Genomic DNA, 22856 nt, shown 5'->3' on the forward strand with positions numbered 1-22856 from the left:
TTTGTCATTGGGTGTTTGTACCTGTACATGATATATCTTGGTTCTTATTTTTTTCCCCATTACTTGTGTGCCCTTCACCCCCTCCTCTGTTCCCTATTTACATAGATTTCATTTCCATTTTTTTTCTTTTCTCATAGTTTTTCCTTTCCCTCTTCTCCTTTCCCCTGCTCCTCCCTTCACTCCATTTTTGGACCTTTTTTCCTATTTCAAAGTATCAATTATTCATTTTAATCATTTTAACCCTTGTTTACACTATCGGTTTCTCACACTAGAAAAACTATTAGGTATTTACACATGTGTGTCCTATTTATTTCATTTAAGAGTATGGCCTCTATATGTATCCATTTAGCTACAAATGACTCTAGTTTTTCGTTCTTTATGGCTGCATAGTACTCCATATTATTAAAAAACCACATTTTCTTTATCCAGTTTCCAGTTGATGGGCACTTGGGCTGCTTCCAAGCTTTAGCTATTACAAACTGTGCCGCTATGAACATGGGTGCACATATATCACTGTGGTATGATTCTTTTAATTCTTTTGGGAAGATACCCAGCAGGGGAATAGCTGGGTCAAATTCCAAAGATTAAAACTAGACCCATACCTATCACCATGCACTAAACTAAGATCAAAGTGGATTAAAGGTATAAATATTAATACAGAAACACTAAACTTGCTGGAAGATAAGTTAGGTACAACTCTTGAAGACTTTGGCATAGGAAAAGACTTTATGAACAAAACCTCAGCAGCACGGGAACTAGCAGAAAGAATCAACAACTGGGATCTCATCTTACTAAAAAGCTTCTGCACTGCAAAAGAAACCACCAACAGAGCTAACAGACAACCTACAATATGGGAAAAAATTTTTAGCAGCTGTACCTCAGACAAAGGACTACTATCTAGAATATATAAAGAATTGAAAAAAACAGATCCCCCAAATTCAAAGACCCAATTCAAAAATGGGCATCTGAAATGAACAGACATTTCTCAGACAAAGAAGTAAAAGCAGCAAACAAATATATGAAAAAATGTTCAACATCACTCTTCATTCGAGAGATGCAGATGAAAACAACAGTGAGATTCCACCTCACCCCAGAAAGAATGGCTGCTATCAAGAAATCAACCAATAACAAATGCTGGCGGGGTTGTGGGGAGAAAGAAACTCTTCTCCATTGTTGGTGGGAGTGCAGACTGGTGCAACCACTGTGGAAGTCAGTATGGCGATACCTCAAAGAACTAGGACTAGAGGCCCCATTTGACCCTGCATAGACTTTCAGTGGAGCTTTTAATCTCCTGGAAAACTGTTTGCATCTGTTTTATGGATTCCATTTGTTTCCTATGTTGGGATTCCATCATGTTCCTCAGCTCCTCTATTTTTTTATCTGTGTCCTCTTTAGATTTATTCACCACGCCTTGCACTATGGGCACAACCTCTGCTGTTATGTGAGAAATTATTTCTGATTTTATTTTTTCCAGATCCTCTTTCATTGCTAGTTCAGGGGGTCCAGGTGGTTGAGTATCGGAGTGTTCCATCTTATTTCCCTTTGAGGTTGCTCTAGTTGATCTGGAAGTGTGGTTCTGAGGCTTGTTTATGTGTCTTCTCATTTTGACGGGGGCGGGGGGGGTGGTGCTGGCGTGCGCGTGGCTCATCTCTGCACTGGGAGCTGTGGTACGCTCACCCAGAAACCTCTGCTCTGGGAGCTGTGGCCTATTTATTTATTTATTTTGATCAATTATTTTACAGTATGGTATCTTTGTTCCTATTATTTCCCATGAGAGATTTTTAATAAAGTACAGGAATCACCTGACTGATCTGTACTGCTAGAGAATTGACCAGAACTCCAAAAAAAGTAGTACAGTAGGTCTGTGTAGCTAGACCTGACTTATAATGTTCCACCTTATGGTTTTTCAACTATAATGGTATGAAAATGATAGCATTCAGAAAAAAAACCTGTATTGAATTTTTATCTTATTTCAGGCTAGTGACAATGCAGTATGATCATCTCTTATGATGCTGGGCAGTGACAGTGTGCTATGGCTTCCAGTCAGCCCTGTGTTCTCAGGGTAAACAACTGATGCTGTACTGCATCCCATGTTGCTAAGTTTTAATGTTTGGTAGATTAGGTAATTTAAATGCATTTCTAACTACTTTTTATGACTTACAGTATTGTCAACTTATGCTGAGTTTATCAGGGTATAACTCCACCCTACATCAAGAAACATCTGTAATTTGAAATGTAGGAATTGATGCCTTATGTGTATGTGTGGTGGTAGTGATAGTGGTGGTAAAGAATGAGAGGAAAAGGTGGAAGAAGAAAGGAACATCGTTTAACCTAAATAAAATCTTTTTTAAAAATTCCTTTGAATCCCTTTCATACACTTCCACTGCACTTACAGTTTTTGCCTTTTAATGTGTTTGCTTTTGATTAGAAAGTTTCTAGTTATTCTTTTGTACCACATCCTCTTCTGAGAAAGCCCGTAAGAGGCTTTAACTGTTGGTGGGAGCATCAGTTTTACTTTTGAGACATTCACTTCAGACTTTTTGGAGTAGAATGATATTGACATTAGCAGGACTTAGAGAAGATAATAATTCTTTTAAAGTATATTTTTATTTTTAGTTGACACAGTAATTATTCAAGGTAAAAATGCTAGTATTCAGAGCTAGACTGAGGCAAACTTGAGTCCTGATTGGGCAACTCAGGAAGACCCTGTCTCAAAACAATAACTAAAAAGGGCTTGGGATGTAGAGGGCCACTGGGTTTGACTCCCAGAACTGCAAGAGGAAAAAAAATCATAATATTTGGTTGTAATTATAAAAAAGACCTTAAAAGATTCTTGAGAAAATATGAATGGGACGCAGAGAAAAGGGTTAGGACCCTGAGTTTAATTCCAAATCTGGGTACTTAAAGCCTGGGATCTGGAGAAATTACTTGCTGTTGAACCTCAGTCTCAGTCTTCATCATCTTTAGAATCAAGGTAATGTCTACAATAAGGTAGGGGTGATTTATGGTAATTTAAAAAGTAAGAAATGTACTATACCTGACATTCAGTAAGTGTAAGCTTCTTTTTCATGGGCATTTTATTTTACTTCTCTGAACTTTGAAGATCTTGAGAAATAATAGTTAGACTTAAGGGGTTTGCTATGTAGTGGGCATTTTATTCATCAGTTTTCCATGTGTGATTTAACCATTGTATCTACTCTCTGATGTGTGTGTTATCCTGGTTGGTTTTTACAGGAAATTCAGGTTGAGAGTGGAGGGGTGGAATTACTAATAATCCTGCAGCTAGCAGTGCTTGGAACAACTAGCTCTTACCTGGCTGTATCCTACTGCAAAACCAAAGCTCTTAACTACAACTTTGTCAAATCTTTTTTTTTTTTTTTTTTTTTGAGACAACATAGTTCGGGTTGGCCTTGAACTTACTTTGTAACCCAGGTTGGCCCCGAACTTTCAGAGATCCTCCCGCCTCAGCCTCCAGATTACAAGCATGTACCACCATGCCCTACTTTGTCACATCTCTAATGTTAGTTTTGAAAAAGATAATATCTACAGTGCCTTCCAGTTCTGATGTGCTATTACCACAGTAGGAGATTTTTATTAAATAACTCAACCTAGGCAATAAATTAAGGAGAAAATATATTAGGAAAAACATGTAAGCTGGGTATGGTGGCACACACCTATAATCCTACCACCTGGGAGGCTGAGGCAGGAGGATTGCCATGAGCTCAAGCCTAGCCTGGGCTACACAGTGACTTCAAGGCCAGCCTGAACTACACAGTGAGACCCTTTCCAAAAAGAAAAAAACACACACAAAAACAAAGGCAACAACAACAAAAAATGTAATTGTGTCTTAGAAGAAACATTATTTTCGTTGAGTTGCCCATAGTAAAGTTGTGTGTGTGTGTTACTTTCTATTCTGTGCAGTCTATTCTTAGCCAGTTGTGCAGGGATTTCTTGGTGTAGGACAAATAAAGAAACTCAAATATGTATGTGGTGATAGTCTACAGCTTTCAGCAGATTCTCTGAAAGGTCTGTGATCCAAAAAGTTTGAGAAACTAGACTATTTAACTATATTATCTCAGGGGTGTTTATACTTATAGATTGAGGAAATGTGGTTTTGGTTATTTGAATGTAATTTTCTGTTTATAGCACTTGCTACCATTGTATTCTATATTAATGTGGTTTTCTTCTGATATGAAACTTAAAAATGGTATGATATCATGTTCAATTTTTCTTCAGACCTTCATCAGAAACAGTTTTTGAAGATGCTTTCTGGATGGATTTGAATTATCTGGAGGTTGCCAAGGTAGCTCAGTCTTGTGCTGCACACTTTACAGCCTTGCTCTATGCAGAAATCTATGCAGATAAGAAAAGCATAGATGACCAAGAGAAAAGGTAATAAAATTGTGATTTTTTTAATAGCATTTTAGGTATACATAGTGAGAACACTCATCATAGGCAATTTGTACCTGTACAAGATACATCCCTCCTCTTTCCCCCGATCCCCTCAAAGCCCCTCCCCTCCCTATGTACAAAAGCTTTGTTTCCAATTTTTCCTTCTATTTTCACATTTTTTCTTGTCCCTTCCTTCTTTTCTCCCTCCCTCCTCCCTTGTTCCCCTTCCCATTTGAACATTTTCTTCCCAGAATTGTGGGTTTTAAAATTGTCTCGCCCATATTTGGCAAATGCTTTACGACAGAACTGCCTCCCCAGCCCCACATTACTTGCTTTAAAGCAGGTATGCCTAGGTTTAATTTTGGTTAACATTAGAAGAGAGTGCTTGACAAATAGGGCTTGATGTCTGATTTGACAGTCTGTTTTGGTTTTATTCTCTCGGAGGTTTGATGAATAGGAGAGAGTAAATAAATAAAGTATATAGAGGGCAGCCGGACATGGTAGTGCACACCTGTAATCCCAGCACTTGGTAGTCTGAGGCAGGAGGTTCACTGAAAGTTTGAGGGCAACCTGGGCTACATAGTGAGTTCAACACCAGCTTGCTCTACAAAGTGAGACCCTGTCTTAAACAAAATAATATATAGTGGTTATGGAATGTTAGGTTTCTTTCTGTTTAGGTGAGGCTTTGTAAATCTAAAGTGGTGAAGAAAAGCATAAGCAAAATAGGGATCAGCAGTTTACCAGTGCTTTCAGGTCAAGAACATGAATCACTTGTTTAAATTTCCTATTCAAATTGTTTAATAGTAAAATTCCTCTTTTGGTCATTCCTGATATGTATAAAGTTTTGTAAACTTGCTCCTGAGAAAATAAGAAATTTCAACAGTAGTGTCCTTAAGTTTTTTACAAAGAAATTCAGAACTCCTCCAAATAGGATTTAGAGAACAAGTGTTCATTCACCTCAGTCATCTTAATATTCCTGACAGAAGTCCTGACATTATGAATATATTGCCTGGACAAGTTGCAATCTTACATTTACCAAGTCATAACCACTAATATAATCTTCCCCACTTTCCAAATTTCTCCTCCAAATTTTTTTTAAAACATAATGTGCCAGTAAAGAAAATATATGTGCTATCTAGTATATAAAGCTTATAAAGCAAAATAGAATGTTGTCAGTGGCATTATTACAGAGTGCTCCCCTCTGCCTGTCCTCCTGAATTCCTTCCAAGAGGCACTGTAAATATTATCTTGTTTTGTGTCTATTATTCCTTCAGATGATGTTTCTACCATTTAAATATGAAATGTAAAGGACCCAAGTTCGATCCCTGGTACCAAAAAAAAAAAATGAAATGTAGTTTAGTAAATTCTCTATTTGTGAGCTTTATAAAAATTATATTTTTATATGCAAATTTTTTCACTCAGGATTTTTTAATAAGACATCTATTTTGGCTGTTGCTCTTATTTTTTACTGCCGTATAATATACTGTTGGGAGAAGATTTCACAATTTTTTTAAGCCATTCACCTATCAGTGAAGTATATTTTAAGTGTAGAATTGTAGGTTACAAGGCATATAAATTTTCAACCTTCTAAAATAGTGGCAAATTGTTTTTTGGTTTTTTTTTTTTTTTTTGGTACCGGGGATCAAACTCGGGTCCTTGCTGCTTGCACAGCAGGCGGCGAGTTTTTTTTTTGGTACCAGGGATCAAACTCGGGTCCTTGCCGCTTGCACAGCAGGCGGCGAAACCACTGAGCTAAATCCCTGGCCTCGGCAAATTGTTTTTTAAAGTGGTTATTCCAGTTTGTGTCAGAAATGTAGTTGGTAGGGCCGGGGATTTAGCTCAGTGGTTCCACCGCCTGCCTTGCAAGTGCAAGGACCCGAGTTTGATCCCCGGTACCAAAAAAAAAAAAAATGTAGTTGGTAAGGAAGTAGATCAGTAGAAAGCCTTACATTTGAATCAAGTAGCTAAAGTACATCTATTTCTAGTTTGAGTGAAAATGGTAAGAAAAAAATTGAAATAAATTTATAGGTAAATACTAGAGGCACTGTCACATTTGACAGATGATATTTATTTTATATATTGGATTATTTTTTATTAAATACAATGTAGCTTTCAAGATTTTAGAATTGAAGTTACTTACCAAACTATCATATGCATATGCTAAATGCATGGTTTAAAGGTAAGGCCTTAAAATAGACAAATCTGAGTTCTTACCCTGGCTCTCACTTACTTGTTTTATATTCTTGGGTTTAAGTGGATCCTAGTGCTCTAATGTTATCAGATGTATTAATTTTTGTCAATTTATCAGGTGTTAAATTGTGTCCATCTTAGTCTGTAATTATTAATTAAGCTGAACTTTAAACAAGCCTTTCTATATATAAGAATGTTTTGGTATATAACCTTCCCATATATAGGTTGTTATTAAGATATGATTTTCATTCACAGAATTAACATTCATAAGTTTCTAGTCCATCTTCTGTCTAAATTATATTTTGTTTTAAAATATAAATTGTTCATTGTTTTATTTGTAACCGTCTTTGTTTTTTTCTGTCAAATTCTATAATGCGTATATTTATAAGCTTTCCAAAGAGTATGTTCTCATTTTAAAAAGTGCTCTTGTGATAAACAGAAGTCTTACATTTGAAGAAGGAAGCCAAAGTACAAGTATTTCTAGTTTGAGTGAAAAAAGTAAAGAAGAAACTGGAATAAGTTTACAGGTAATATTAGATGCCTTATTGTTTATAAGAATATCTTATATCTTGGATTATTATAGTAATATCATTTGATTTTAAAACTGAATTTCCTTATTGGACTATATATATATATATGTCCTTATTGGAATATATATATACATATATATATATATGTATATATATAGATTCATGATTTGAAGTTAAATCTTCAAGTAGACAAACGAGTTTGAATCCTGACTTGGCCACTTAGTTATATAATCTTGTGCAAATTTCTTAACCTTGCCAACCTTGAGTTCCCTTATCTGGATGATGGAAATAAAACCATATATCATGTGGGATGAGTTTGTGCCTTGGATTTCTTGCCGTAGCACCCTGTCCATTTTTTTTTTCTTTAAAATTCTTTTATTGGTACATTTTAGGTATACAACACAATTACATTTTTCATTGGGAACTTGTACCTTTACATGATGCATCTTGGTTCTTAATTTTTCCCCATTCCTAGCCCTCCCTTCACCCCCTCCATCCTTCCCTATTTACAAAGACTTTATTTCCATTTTTTCCATTTCTCAGCATTTTTCCTTTCCCTTCTTTCCTTTCCCCTTCCCCTCCCACTACCCCTACCCTTTGGACCTTTTCTTCCTATTTTGCATTATCGATTATTCATTCTAATCATTGGTACATTTTAGGTATACAATATAATGACATTCATCATTGGAAATTTGCACCTTTACATAATCTCTCTTGGTTCTTATTTTTCACCCTTGCCCAGCCCTCCCTTCAACCCCTCCAGTCCTCCCTATTTACAAAGATTTTGTTCCTATTTTTCCATTTTCTCATATTAATTCCATACCCTTCTTTCCTTTCCCCTACCCCTCCCACTTCCTTCCCCTTTGTCCCTTGTCTTCCTATTTCACATTACCTATTATATGTTTTAGTCCTTATTTACATTTTCAGTTTCTCACACCAGAGAAACTCTTTGGTATTTATACATGTGTGTCCTATTTATTTCACTTAAGAGTATCACCTCAAGTGTGCATCCACTTAGCTATAAATGTCTCCAGTTTCTCATTTTTTATGGCTAAGTAGTACTCCATTTTAGAAAAAACCCACATTTTCTTTATCCAGTCTCCAGTTGATGGGCATCTGGGCTGTTTCCAAGTTTTAGCTATTACAAACTGTGCTGCTATGAACATGGGTGCACATATATCACTGTGGTATGATTCTTTTAATTCTTTGGGGAAGATCCCCAGCAGTGGAATAGCAGGGTCAAATGGGACTTCCAGTCCTAGTTCTTTGAGGTATCTCCATACTGATGTCCACAGTGATTGCACCAGTCTACACTCCCACGCTAAAATCAGGAACAAGACAAAGATGTCCACTATCACCACTCTTGTTCAATATAGTTCTGGAAACAGCCACGACAATTAGTCAAGAGAAAGAAATAAAAGGAATAAAGATAGGAAATGGAGAAGTCAAATTGTCATTATTTGCAAATGACATGATACTCTATATAGAAGACCCCAAGAACTCCACCAAAAGTCTTCTAGACTTAATAACCAAATTCAGTCAAGTAACTGGTTCCAAGGTCAACACACAAAAATCAATAGCTTTCCTCTACACGAATGACAGACTCACTGAGAGAGAAATAGGGCAAATAATTCCTTTCACAGTAGCATCCAAAAAACTGAAATACCTAGGAATCAACCTATTGAAAAAAATCAAAGACCTCTTCTCTGAAAACTATAGCACTCTGAAAAGAGAGAGTGAAGATGATATCAGAAAATGGATAGACATCCCCTGCTCCTGGGAGGAAGGATTAATATAGTAAAAATGGCCATACTTCCAAAACTGCTATATAGATTCAATGCAATTCCAATTGAGATCCCAGCAGCATACTTCATAGACCTTGAGAAAACAATCCAAAAATTCATTTGGAACAAGAGGAGACCCAGAATAGCAAAAGCATTTCTAGGTAACAGAGACATGGCAGGGAGTATCACAATCCCCAACTTGCAACTATACTACAAAGCTACTGTGATAAAACCAGCATGGTACTGGCAAAGAAACAGACCTGAGGACCAGTGGAACAGATTAGAAGATGCAGAAACAACTCCAGACACACTCAGCCATCTCATCTTCGATAAAGGAGCCAAACACCCTCACTGGAGGAAAGATAGCCTCTTTAAGAAATGGTGCTGGAAAAATTGGGCTTCAACTTGCCAAAGATTAAAAGTAGACCTATATCTCTCACCATGCACTAAATTAAAATCGAAATGTATTCAAGATCTAAATATTAAAATAGAAACACTGAACCAGTTGGAACAGAGGTTAGGTAGAACTCTTGGAGACATCGGTATAGGAAAAGATTTTATGAACAAAATCTCAGTTGCCCGTGAACTACCACAAACAATCAACAAGTGGGATCTCTTCTTATTAAAAGGCTTCTGTACAGCAAGAGAAACCACCAGCAGTGTGAAGAGACAAAAAAATCTTCACCTGCATTTTCTCAGACAAAGGTCTACTATCTCGAATCTATAAAGAACTTAAAAAGATCAGACCTCCCAAATTTAAAGACCCAATCCGAAAATGGGGATCTGACATGAACAGACATTTCTCAGACAAGGAAGTGGAAATAGCAAATAAATACATGAAAAAATGTTCAACATCACTGGTCATTTGAAAGATGCAAATGAAAACAACACTGAGATTCCACCTCACTCCAGAAAGAATGGCTGCTATCATGAAATCAACCAATAACAAATGCTGGTGGGGCTGTGGGGAAAGAGAAACCCTGCTCCTGTCCATTTTTTTCATAACACTTGTAGCTTATAGTTGTTTCTTAACCAGACACGGTGCTAGGCTTAGGTACTGAATGTTCCAATTCTAAGTTCTTGATTTCATGTTTATGAATAGAAAGATAAATTAGAATTAACAAATTGTGCCAATATTGATGAATCTATGTTTAGAAAATATTTTTCAGAGCAAGAAGTATAAAGGCAGATAAATTGCTTGATCAGTTTTTTATGCAATACAGCTTTTCTTTTTTATGCTTTTTCTTTCATTTCTTTTCTTTCTTTCATTTTTATTTTACTGGTAATTGTTTTGATAGAGTCAGTCTTTTGTGTATAAATTTTACAAAGATTTGACTAATCAAACCACTTTATTTTTTCTAACTCTGAAGGAGTTTTGAGTTTTTTTGAAAGAAAAACTTGTGCCTTTTATTTTTACTAGTTTCAATTTTCAAGAATCAGACTTTGCAGAATTTCATTTTCCATGTATAATTTTAACTAGTGACAATATTGTTTTTGTTTTTGTGATTATTTTTGCATGTGAAATTGTGGGCAGTTCTAAGGTAAAGAATTATCATTTGGTTGTCTAAGATCAGTTGACTGTGTTGTTGATCCAAGTCTTTAGTATACTTGAATATCATTATTTTTTTACTTTATAATGCAGCATTTAGAGTTCCGAGTTGTGTGTTGGTAATGGTAAAGTTTACAGTTTGCTAAATTCATACAGTAATTTTCCTATTCAATTTTTTGGTTTATTTGTTTTCAGGATCTTCTCTTAGAAATCTATAGAAGTATAGGAGAACCAGACAGTCTATATGGCTGTGGTGGAGGGAAAATGTTACAACCCCTTACTAGGTAAACTGCCTTTTTCCATATAATGGTTATTCTATTTATGAAGGAGTTACATGTATGTAGAACCAAAAGGTATTCTTAACATTTTTTTATAGACTACGAACATATGAACATGAAGCGATGTGGGAGAAAGCCTTAGTAACATATGACCTTGAGACAGCAATTTCCTCATCAACCCGCCAGGCAGGAATAATTCAGGTACATTTTTTTCTGCTTTGGTACAGTCATCACTAGTGTGGTGCTGATATTATTTCAGTATGTCAGTGGAATATTTAGGCAACCATATAAACTCAAAAGATATGCTTGGAAGTCATGTTTTTCAGGCCTTGGGGTAAAAACCCAGAGATGCAAAGGAAATCCAAATAGATCATTGAGCTCATGGATAGTGTAGGTTTGTTAATCATAATTTTTGTTCTTTTTTTTTTTTTTTGGTACCGGGGATCGAACTCGGGACCTTGCGCTTTCAAGACAGGTGGCGGAACCACTGAGCTAAATCCCCAGCCCATTAATCATAATTTTTGTTAGCTGATGGTAGGAGATATTTTTTTTTCTTTTTCCTTTTTCTTCATGCGGTATCAAGTATCGAACTGAGGACCTTGTGCTTGCCAGGGAGGCGTGGTGCCACTTAACTACATCCCTGGCCCAGTAGGAGATATTTCTTGAGTGTGTATGGTATGCCGGGTAGTGTAGAATACTTAGTGCTTCTGGAAAATCTCATGTACAGTGTTTCTTACAGTGTGCATTGTAGTTGATTCCTGAAGCTATGATTTCTATTACTGGCTAAGACTCCTTGGCCTTTCTCCCATTAAACAGTAGCTAGTTTTGTGGTTTTGGAGAAACATACTAGATGATATGGGATTTTAAGTGATATTCTTAAGTTTTTTAAAGTTAATTTTTATGTTTGCTGCTTTTTGTTTCTCTGGTTTTCTGTTAAGATTTTATTTACTTTTAAAAATAATTCTTGTTTAGGCTTTGCAGAATTTGGGACTCTGCCATATTCTTTCCGTCTACTTAAAGGGATTAGACAATGAAAATAAAGAGTGGTGTGCTGAACTACAGGAACTTCACTACCAAACTGCATGGAGGAATATGCAGTGGGACCATTGCATTTCTGTCAAGTGAGAAGAACTCTCCTTTTTTTCTTTTAAATTGTCCTTTCTCTAGGTCTAAACAATGGCTTTTTCAAAAAAAGTTCCTATTCTACCAATGTTATAACAGTTGTGTCTTTTATATTTTGTAGGTTTTATTATCTACGCATATGTCTGAATGCTTAAATAAGATAGCAATGAGCAGTTAACATACCTATGCCTAAATTTCACACTTTTTTCCCCCATTAACACAACTCCATCTCCATCCCCATCCCCAAATTATTTTTATGTATTTAATTGTGTATTTATTTATATATTGGGTTTGAAACAAGGTCTTGCTCTGTAGTTCAGGCTGGCCTTGAACTTACTATAGAGCCCAGGCTGGCCTCGAACTAATGGTGATCCTCCTGCCTCAATCTCCCCAGTGCTGGGATTACAGGTGTGCCCCACCGCACTTGGTGGTTTTAAGTAGTTTTTTGATACTACAACACTAAAAAGTTTAAGTCACGTTTAATTGCTTTCATAGTAAAAACATTTCATTAATTGAATGGCTTTCAGGTTTCAAACTATTTAATTTAAGATCACTACAGAATTAGAGATTCTATCACTCTTATATTTTTAAAAGGTTTTACTTTGTAAGTTTTTTCTTGTCTCTGTAAATCAGCATATAACATTCTTCTCCTTACTTGCTGTTTCAGCTGCACAGCCCTCTCTGTATTTTTTGATTGGCTCATGCATCTCCTACATCCACTCCTAGATAAAGGCCTTAAATATATCTTCCACTTTTTCCTAGTTGTAATATGGGTGACCACTTCTGTGCTGTTTATGTGCTATTTTTCTTATTTATTGTGCAGATCAGAACATAAGCTTCATGAGACTAGGACCCTAATCTGAGTTGTTCACTAACCCGGTTCTAGTTGTTCTAGAACCTGGTTCCTAGTGCCTGATACATAAGAATAAATGAATGAATGAATGAATGAATGAATGAAAGAAATATATTCACAACTGGGCAAAATATCTGAGAAATGACTTTATTTTCTGCTCGATGAATTTAATGGCCCACAAAATTCTTTGTATTTCTTACCAATATTTCTAGAAGTGTGTTTTTATATGAAATCTTAATTTCAGTGTAAAATTTTGACCTTTGATTGCCTTATTTATACATGGATATCTTAGGATTTTGTTTTTAAATATGTATTTTTCTTTGATTCTTTTTGGGATTACTCCACAGTAAAGGAATAGAAGGATCTGGTTACCATGAATCATTGTACAATGCTCTGCAGTCTCTAAGAGACAGAGAATTCTCCACATTTTTTGAGTGCCTCAGATATGCCAGGTATTGTAAAGAGATAAGTTATTTTCAACATTTAATGTCATGACTTCTTTTCTCAAAACTTAAGTAGTTTTAAGGATTTGGACTAGTGAAATCCAAGAAGCATAGGTGGCAGAACTGGATTTAGATCTCAGCATGTGTGATCCCATGTGTTTCTACTGCTGTTTCATATTCATTATTGCTTGTGAATATTAACTATTATTAGGTCAACAGCATTCTTGTCATAAGAACGTTTTAGCCACAAATTTGAAGTTTTATCTCTCTGTATACATCTTCTTAGTCTTCAAAGTATCTTTTTTATTTTGCAACCAGAGTGAAAGAAGTAGAAGAGTTGTGTAAGGGCAGCCTTGAATCTGTGTATTCACTGTACCCCGCACTTAGTAGATTGCAGGCCATTGGAGAGCTGGAAAACATTGGGGAGCTTTTCTTGAGGTATGTGATTCAAAAGACTACCCCTGAAGTGCAGTGTGTGATTTTTTGTTTTTAAATAATACATTTAAAATTTTTTTCAGTTCTACTTAGTGATATGGTAAATGCCAGTAGATACAGTCTAAAAACTGGAAGCTCTTTGGGCCCCTCAATAATTTCTAAGAGTATAAAGGAGTTTCTGCATAAAATGTTTATGATCTGTTACTCTGGGGTCATTTGGGGACAAAATGAAGGTTTGGTTCATATGAATTTGTGTTACTGTTTCCTTCTGTATTAAGTGACAGAAGAGCTTTTTTATTTCTTAGTCATTGCCTCATCATCTTTCTACTTTCCCTGATTCGACTTTTTTTTATTTCTCTCAACGCAATAGTCCTGAAGGATTAGACAATATTGTGTTGTTTAACCTTCTGGGAATCATACTATTCATACAGATGAATGAATTGTACAGTATACATTTCTATTCCTTTAGTAAATAAGGTTAGTAGATAAAACCTTTGTGGTATGCCAGCTTTTTCTTCACTGCATTGTGATTTGACAGCTATAGTTGTGCATAGAGTATGAGTTATCTTCATTTTATTGCATATATTTCCTCCTTTACCACAAAGAGCATAGAAGCAATATTAGAGATGTGGGAATTATTTATGATAGATTTGATGAATGTGTTCTCATTTTAGAAGAATCTAGACGAGCTGCTTTTCTTACTTCAGAGAATATTTTAGGATCTTTTAAAAGTTCATTATTGATAGCCTCTCTACTGACCACTTAGGGGTCTGACCTATAGCATTTTGGAGTTTTCTAAAAACAAGTTCTAGTCTTATTACCACAGTGCCTTTGTATTGTGTCTTAAATTTCAGAACATGCATAATTCTTTTCACTTCTCTTGCTTACATAAACTTTGTGATTTGGCTTTCAGATCAGTCACAGATACACAACTCTCTGAAGTATATGTGAAGTGGCAGAAACACTCCCAGCTTCTTAAGGACAGTGATTTTAGTTTTCAGGAGCCTATCATGGCTCTACGTACAATCATTTTGGAGATCCTAATGGAAAAGAAAATGGAGAACTCCCAAAGAGAATGTTTTAAGGACATTCTTACCAGACACCTTGTAGAATTCTCTATTCTGGCCCGAACTTTCAAGAACACTCAGGTAAATAGGACTCAGAATTATGTCAGCTCACCCCTTGCCTTTTCTTTTTATTACTCAGATAATAGAAAGCATGAGTGAGGAAGAAATGTCAGAAGTAGAGATCATTATTATGCAATATAATTATTTAAGATTTCTCATGTTGTTCTGGATATGGTAGCCCATGCCTGTAACCTGAGCATTTTTGGAGGCTGAGGCAGGAGGATCGCAAGTTCAAGCCCAGCCTGTGCAACTTAGCAAAACTGTCTCAAAATGAAGATAAAAAATGAAAAAGGCTTGGGGATACAGCTCAGTATGAAAGTCCTAAATTAAATCCTCAATGCCACAAAAAAAAGGAAAAAAAAGATTTCCTTTGTTCCAAATAGACAAACCTGTGTTTAAGTCTTGGGCAAGGTACTTAATGTTCTCTTAACCTCAATTTCCAGGTTATAAAATGAGAAGATGCCTAACTCACTGTATTGATAATTGCTCAGTAATTTGACACACAGAAGGCAAACAGAGAGGTATTTGACAGTCTCTGACAAATAGTGAAGTTCTTAATGTATGATAGCAGCTCCTTTCATTATTAGTAGTAATAATGATAATAGTGATAGTAAAAGTATTTATTCACATGTCATTTTCATTTCAGCTCCCTGAAAGGGCACTGTTTCAAATTAAACAGTATAATTCAACTGTTTGTGGAATCTCTGAATGGCAGCTGGAGGAAGCACAAGTATTCTGGGCAAAAAAAGAACAGAGTCTTGCCCTGAGTATTCTCAAGCAAATGATCAAGAAGTTGGATGCCAGCTTTACAGAGGTTTACAACTTTCTTATTGCCTGAAGTAGTGTTTTACAGTTACTTTGAAATTGAAATTATGTAGATGTGGAAGGGTGTCTGAAAAATATTATTTGTAAAAGAAGTTTTGAAACTTTTTTCTGTTTCGAACAAGTCTATCCATTTGTCTTGTAATACAATCATTTAATTTGTCCCAGTGTTAACCTTTTTAATTTTCTCTAGAATTCAGCAATATGTGGGAAAAATATGAAATACATAATATAAATTTGAAATAGCAAGTACAAAAATGGAAGAGTAGGGCCAGGGATTTAGCTCAGTGGTGCCACCACCTGCCTCACAAGTGCAAGGTCCAGGGTTCGATCCCTGGTACCAAAAAAAAATGGAAGAGGGAATGCATTCAGGAACAAAAGTAGAAAAAAATAAAGCAAGTTGGAGCAATCAGATTGTCACTGCAAATACTTTTAAAGTATCACATCTAATATTTAACATCACCTCTTAGTTATTCTAAACTTGTATTGGCCACTTCACCATGTTCCCAGCGTATGATAGACTAGAGGGATTTGTAGAAATCATGAAGTGATCAAAGGTTTAGAGGCAGTGATATCCCTCAGACATCATTTTTCACATGTGCTAATGGGGGATGATAACAGTACTCAGTTTATGGGATTCCTGTGAGGATGAAATGAGTTAGTACAAACTTGTTGTAAAGCTCCTTGCAAATATAAGTATTGAATAAATTGAGTTATTCCAATAATAATAATTAAACAGTACAAGATGGTTGTTTCATAAATTTACATACTTAGAATTATATAAATAGTTATATGATGAAAGAAGATGAGGAAAAAAATACTTTAATCTGCTTTTTCTCTACATGGACATTTTTCCCTAGTCATGATAATGAATGACCTTTTACAATTCTGCTTTTCTTGAACAGAGTAATCCAAACCTTAAACTTATGTACACAGAATGTCTGAGGGTTTGTGGCACCTGGTTAGCAGAAACATGCTTAGAAAATCCTGCAGTCATCATGCAGACCTATCTAGAAAAGGTAAGCTTTTAGAGGAACTCACATCTTTTTACCATGACCAAATGTCTTTCAAAAGCAAATAAAGTATGGTTTAGCCGGCCAGGGATTTAGCTCAGCGGCACTGCACCTGCCTCACAAGCGCAAGGTCCTGAGTTTGAGCCCCAGTACCAGAAAAAAAAAGTATAGTTTCATTCCTCCATATACTATCACTGTTGGACCTCTGTATAAACTTGAAGGTAGAAGGAGGAACATATTTTGAAAGTAACACCACATATGGTTTGTCTCTCCTCCCCATTTCCACCTCCAACTATTCTTTCAATAAGTTGTTTATGATCAATTTTGTCCTTCTAATCATCTACAAAAATAGTGGAGTAAGAAATATGCCATTCATATATAGTCCAGCAAGCCACAAATCAGGCCTAGGACTTTGATTTCTCCCTTATTATTTTGGTTTAACTAATTTTGGAAATACAGTAATTACTTCACTAAATAAATGCAACATGAAAAGTATGTTGTGATTGTTTTAACTTTTAAAGAGCTTTTGTTTTGCACAGTTCTCTTCAGAGATTAACTGTTATAGTTGTTTGTATATTGTCAAAGTTGGCTTGTAAAATCAAGAGAACCTGCCCTTCATATAATTTAGCTTTTGAATATCTAAGTTAAACTTTAGTATGAGTTTACTTTGATCTGAATGATTCTTTAAATATAGTGTTTTAAAATATAATTTTAATGGGTGTGTGTTCTTGAAGGCAGTGCAAATTGCTGAAAGTTACAATGGAGAAAGCAATGATAAGCTCAGAAATGGAAAAATGAAGGCATTTCTTTCATTAGCAAGGTTCTCTGATACTCAGTACCAGAGAATTGAAAATTACATGAAATCATCAGAATTTGAAAACAAGCAAGCTCTCTTGAAAAGGGCTAAAGAGGAAGTGGGCCTCCTAAGGGAACATAAAATTCAGACCAACAGGTAACTAAGTGTCTACAAATGCCAGTTTTATGTTTACCAGTTAACTGAGTGAATGTGTTTTTGCAAAAAGTGTCACTTGAAATTTTTATCCTACAGTTTTGAGCACTGAAGTTTGGCTTAAGTACAGATAGATTGTCTTGGTCCTACAGTGGTTGATCACAACTTAAATTAATATACGGTATACTGACACATGTTCTTTTATGAAGAATTCATTCCCTGGTTCTAAGCTCCTTGTGGATATATAGATGTTACATTTTGAGGGGTTTTTTTTTTTATATTGTTAGTGTAAAAGAGATAGGTGTTAAAATAAATATTCAAGACTAGCCTTTTTTGTTGTATTTAAGTTCCTTTATTTAAGCCTGCCTTGGGTCTTTACATTTTAGTGTAAGTAGAGAATTAAGTTAAATAGCTTGAAAAGAGTCCACCTTGTCCCTGGTTGCCTAGAAGGCTTGTGAATTCCACAATTACCACAAAAATAAATGTTCCCTTTATAATCCTTAGAATTTTGCTTTTTCTCTTGGGATAGATACTTGGTTTTTTTATTTGTTTTTTATCAAGAATGTTTTGTAGTTCTGTAAAATTTTATAGCTTTGTGTTTTACCTTAATTATCTAATTCAAGATACACAGTAAAGGTTCAAAGAGAGCTGGAGCTGGATGAATGTGCACTCCATGCACTGAAAGAGGATCGTAAACGCTTCCTGTGTAAAGCTGTTGAAAATTACATCAACTGCTTATTAAGTGGAGAAGAACATGATATGTGGGTATTCCGACTTTGTTCCCTCTGGCTTGAAAATTCTGGAGTTTTTGAAGTTAATGCCATGATGAAGGTAAGTCTTGTTCAACCCAACATTTGAGCTTGTACTTTAAAAACTTAGCTCTAAGACCTTTGATGTCCAATTTTGTATGCCTCTTTTTACCCCTAGCAATTAATTTAGTGCTATAGGTACTTGGTAACTTCTCAGTGATGCAGGTTTGTGTGGAGATTAATTTATGTCAGAGTTTTTGCTATTTTTGCAGTTAGCACAGGAGAGTAAGTAGAATGTAGTACTAGATTGGGGAATTTGGAAAGCAGTTAAAGATGAAATCACAAGTGCATTTTTTTTTCCCCCCATTTTATGCTTTTGGGAGATTTGAATTACCTTTGTAAATGGAAAAAAAGTTTTTTGTTTTTGATTTTTCCCATACCAGGGATCAAAGTCAGGACCTTGTGCTTGCCAGGCAGGCATGGCACTGGTGAGCTACATCCCTGGCCTTAGAAGATTTTTAAGAAAATAAAACAGCAGTATTTCCTAAAGTTTAATTTTTTAAATGTTAGATTTTGGCAGGGACACCTAATTATTTTTTGTATATCCTTTTTTTTTTCCCCCCGTTAAGTTTATTGGTACATTTTAGGTATAAAATACAGTTACATTCATCATTGGGATCTTGTACCATTACATGAGTATCTTGGTTCTTATTTTTTTCCCAATTCCCCTGCCCTCCCTTCACCCCCTCCACCCTTCCCTATTTGCAAAGACTTTGTTTCCATTTTTTTCCTTTTCTCATATTTTTTCTTTTCCCTTTTTTCCTTTCCCCTACCCCTCCCACTTCCCCTCCTCCTTTAGACCTTTCTTCCTATTACACAATATCAATTATACATTTTTTAAATTACAATATCAATATCTAGGAGATATTACCACAGATTTTACAAAATTTAAAAGGACATAGAAAGCATATTACAAAAATCTTTTTTGAAATAAATTTGACAACTTCTAAGAAGTACCTTGGAAGACAAATTAATGAAACTAACTCTGGAGGAAATATAAAATTTGAATAGCACCTATTAAAGAAAGTATATTCCTAGCTTGAAAACCTACCTATATGACAACAGCAGGCTCATATATATTTTAGCTGATAAATTATATCAAACAAAGCAGAAAAAAGAAGGAACACTTCTCCCCTCATTTTAGGAAATCACCATCATGCTAATCCTAAAACTGGATAAAGATAATAGAAGAAAAAAGCATGAACATAGATAGAAATTTGTTGAACAAAACAATCAGAAGTCAGATCTGGCAGTATATAGTAAGTGGTTTTGTTATAGGGATGTCAGTGTTGGTTCAGCATTGGAAGATCCACCCCCAAAAGTCATCATTTTAACAGAGGAAAGGAAAAAGCCATATGATCCTGTCACTAGTTGGAGAAAAAGTATTGGACTAAATTCCACAGCTGTTCATAGTAAAAGCTGTCAGGAGACTAGAAGTAGAACAGAACCTTCTCAACAGATTAAAGACATGTACTCCATTCTTCCAGTGAGAACACCTTATATGAATGGAGAAGATACAATGCTTTCTCCTTAAGGTGGGGAACAAGGGCAGATATGCTTACTCTTTATCTGTCCATTAAACTTTGAAACCTAGGCCCAACCAAAGTAGTCTGGCAATAAAATGACACAATTAGGATAGGATTGGCAAGGTAGAAGCAAAATCTTTATATGTAGATGAAATGATCATCTACAGAGAAAATACTAAGAAATCTCTAGGAGCCCCTAGAACTTGTATTTGGATTTAGCAGGATTAGAAAACACAAGGTATATATAAAAATTCAGGTCTATGTATACTTGCTGTAAATGAACAATTGCATATTGAAATTTAAAAGTTACGTAGGAGTACAAAGGACCTCGAAAAGTTAAAAAACAAAAAACAGTGTTGGAAGATGTTTAGTACCTAATTTTAAGACTTCTTCTAAAGCTATAGTAATCAAAGCAGTGTTGGTGTAAGGAAAGACATATAGATCATTTGAATGAAACAGAGAATCTAGAAATAGAACCACACATATATGGTCCACTGAGTTTTGAAAGATTATTTAACATTAGCATTTTATAGAATATAAACTCAATTCAAGAGCCAAGGAAAAGATAGTGTTTTCAGCAAATGGCACTAGAACACCTGGTATCCGTATATAAAAAATTAACCTCAGTCCTATATTTCCATACATAAAAATAACTTGTAGGGATCTGTGAACCTAAATATGAAAGCCTGAAAGTATAAAATTTTAAAAAGAAATTATAAAGGAAAATGTTTGTGAATTTAGGGTAGGTAAGAACTACCTAGCATACAAAAAACATGATGTATAAAAGAAAAAAATTGATAAATGAGATTCCATCAAAATTTAGAACTTTAAATGACATCAGTAAAATGAAAAGTAGTCCTTAAACACACCATATTTACAATGCATATAACCTATGACCAGAATATATAAAGAACTCTTACAGCTCATTAATAGACAACCCAATTCAAAAGTAACCATAAGAAGATGACAAATAGCCAGTATACCACAAGGAAAGGTGGGCAACTCTAGAATCAGAAAAATACTAATCAGTACAATAACAAGATTGAATTATACACTCATTAGGGAGATGAAGTTAAAAGTTTTTAAAGCCTTGTCATGACTTTTTCTTTTTGTTAGATTCTCCCCCTTTGTGTTTAATTGGTCATGCCCAATGGATTCATTCTGCTGGGTTTCCTGGGGTTGTGATCCTCATTGTCTTTTTCTAGGGTATTTTCTAAAATTTTGTGGAGTGCCAGTTTGGTATTCATGAAGTTCCTGAGGTGGTCTTTATCATGAAAGTGTCTTATTTCTCCATCAATTTTGAAAGATAGTTTTGCAGGGTACATCCATCTGGGTTGGAGGCTGTTTTCCTTTAGGGCTTGAAATATATCACTGCAAGCTCTTCTTGCCTTGAGGGTTTGCATTGAGAAGTCTGCTGTGATTCTGATGGGCTTTCCTTTGTATGTGATTTGTTTCTTTTCTCTCACTGCTTGTAGAATTTTGTTCTTCTGTTGGATTTCTGGAATCCTAACTATTATATGCCTGTGTGTAGATTTATTTTGATTAAGGTTAGCTGGAGTCCTATATGCCTCACTTATCTGTATGTCAAGTTCTTTTCGCCTGCTTGGGAAGTTTTCTGCCATCACTTCTGTGAACAGTTTTTTAATGTCATCTGCATTCTCTCCTGTTTCTTCATTGACTTCGATCAGTCTTATGTTATTCTTCTTTGCATCATCTAGCAGCTGCTGAATTGATTTCTCATGTTCCCTTACAATTTTAAAGCAATTTTTCTTTTCTTCCTCACTAATTGCAATCTTATCTTCCACATGTGAAATTCTATCCTCACATTGGTTCATTCTGCTGTGCAGACTTTCGATGGAGTTTTTAATCTCCTGGAAATCTGTTTTTATCTGTTTTATGGATTCCATTTGTTTCCTATGTTGGGATTCCATCATGTTCCTCAGATCCTCTGTTTTTGTATCTGTGTCCTCTCTAGATTTATTAATCATGTCTTGCACCATGAGGAAAATCTTTGCTGTTATCTGAGTAATTATTTCTGATTTCATTTTTCCCAGATCCTCTTTTGTTGCCAGTTCGGAGAGTCCAGGTGCTTGAGTATCAGATCTTTCCATCTCGTTTCCCTTTGGGGTTGCTGTAGGTGATCCAGAAGTCTATTTTTGAGGCTTGTTTATGTGTCTTCTCATTTCCACCATGGGGGGAGGGTGTTTCTGGTGCCCGCGCAGCTCAGCTTCTCTGCCCTGGGAGCATGGGTTGGCGGCAGTGTAGCTTCCTTCTGGGTGCTGGGACTGGCCCACCTTCTCTGCCCTAGGAGCCTGGGATGGCAGCGGGGGAACTTCCTTCCTGGTGCTGGGACTGGCTCACCTTCTCTGCCCTAGGAGCCTGGGATGGTGGCGGGGGAGCTTCCTTTTGGATGCTGGGACCGGCCCACCTTCTCTGTCCTAGGAGCCTAGGATGTTGGTGGGGAGCTTCCTTCTGGATGCTGAGACCAGCTCAGCTTCTCTGCCCTAGGAGTGTGGAGTGGCGGCAGAGGAGCTTCCTTCTGGGTGCCCTGGGAGCGTGGGGTGGTGACAGGGAAGCTTCCTTCCGGGTGCTGGGACCAACCCACCTTCTCTTCCCTAGGAGCGTGGGATGGCGGCGGGGGAGCTTCCTTCCAGGTGCCTTTGTATATCCTTTTATTGGTACATTTTAGGTGTATAATATAATGACATTCATCATTGGAGATACGCACGTTTGCATACTCTCTTGGTTCTTATTTTTTCCCCCTTCCCCTGCCCTCCGTTTAACCCCTCCATCTCTCCCTATTTACAAAGACTTTGTTTCCTTTTTTTCATTTTCTCATATTAATTTCATTCCCTTCTTTCCTTTCCCCTACCCCTCCCACTTTCCCTTCCCCTTTGCCCCTTTTCTTCAGGGACACCTAATATTAAAGAATGTCAACAAGATACATGTTGATCACTTTGAAGGTTAAAAGTAAAATAATTCTCTTGGATGAAAAGAATGATAAAAAACAATAGATAACTAATCTCTGCTGTGG

The 22856-nt window shown here is 36.0% G+C and overlaps 1 protein-coding gene across 7 annotated transcripts in view; it reads left to right on the forward strand.

Moving 5' to 3' along the window:
• Atm (ATM serine/threonine kinase) overlaps positions 1–22856 on the forward strand; it is a 138498-nt gene that overhangs the window by 82094 nt on the left and 33548 nt on the right. For all 7 annotated transcript variants that reach the window (XR_015451558.1, XM_087212163.1, XM_087212165.1 and 4 more), the window contains 12 exons: positions 4237–4392; positions 7022–7109; positions 10641–10729; positions 10822–10924; positions 11696–11844; positions 13046–13150; positions 13460–13579; positions 14490–14724; positions 15350–15517; positions 16431–16544; positions 17273–17490; positions 18111–18318. Coding sequence is in view for 6 of the 7 variants with exons in the window: in XM_087212163.1 (XP_087068289.1) it covers positions 4237–4392; positions 7022–7109; positions 10641–10729; positions 10822–10924; positions 11696–11844; positions 13046–13150; positions 13460–13579; positions 14490–14724; positions 15350–15517; positions 16431–16544; positions 17273–17490; positions 18111–18318 (1753 nt within the window). In the remaining variant the exon portion in view is untranslated. The remainder of the gene's footprint in view (positions 1–4236; positions 4393–7021; positions 7110–10640; positions 10730–10821; positions 10925–11695; positions 11845–13045; positions 13151–13459; positions 13580–14489; positions 14725–15349; positions 15518–16430; positions 16545–17272; positions 17491–18110; positions 18319–22856) is intronic.

The sequence above is a fragment of the Heterocephalus glaber genome, unplaced genomic scaffold, assembly GCF_053883595.1.
Source record: "Heterocephalus glaber isolate CG9 unplaced genomic scaffold, H.glaber_assembly_v1.0 deba00001429, whole genome shotgun sequence".
Lineage (NCBI taxonomy): Eukaryota > Metazoa > Chordata > Mammalia > Rodentia > Bathyergidae > Heterocephalus > Heterocephalus glaber.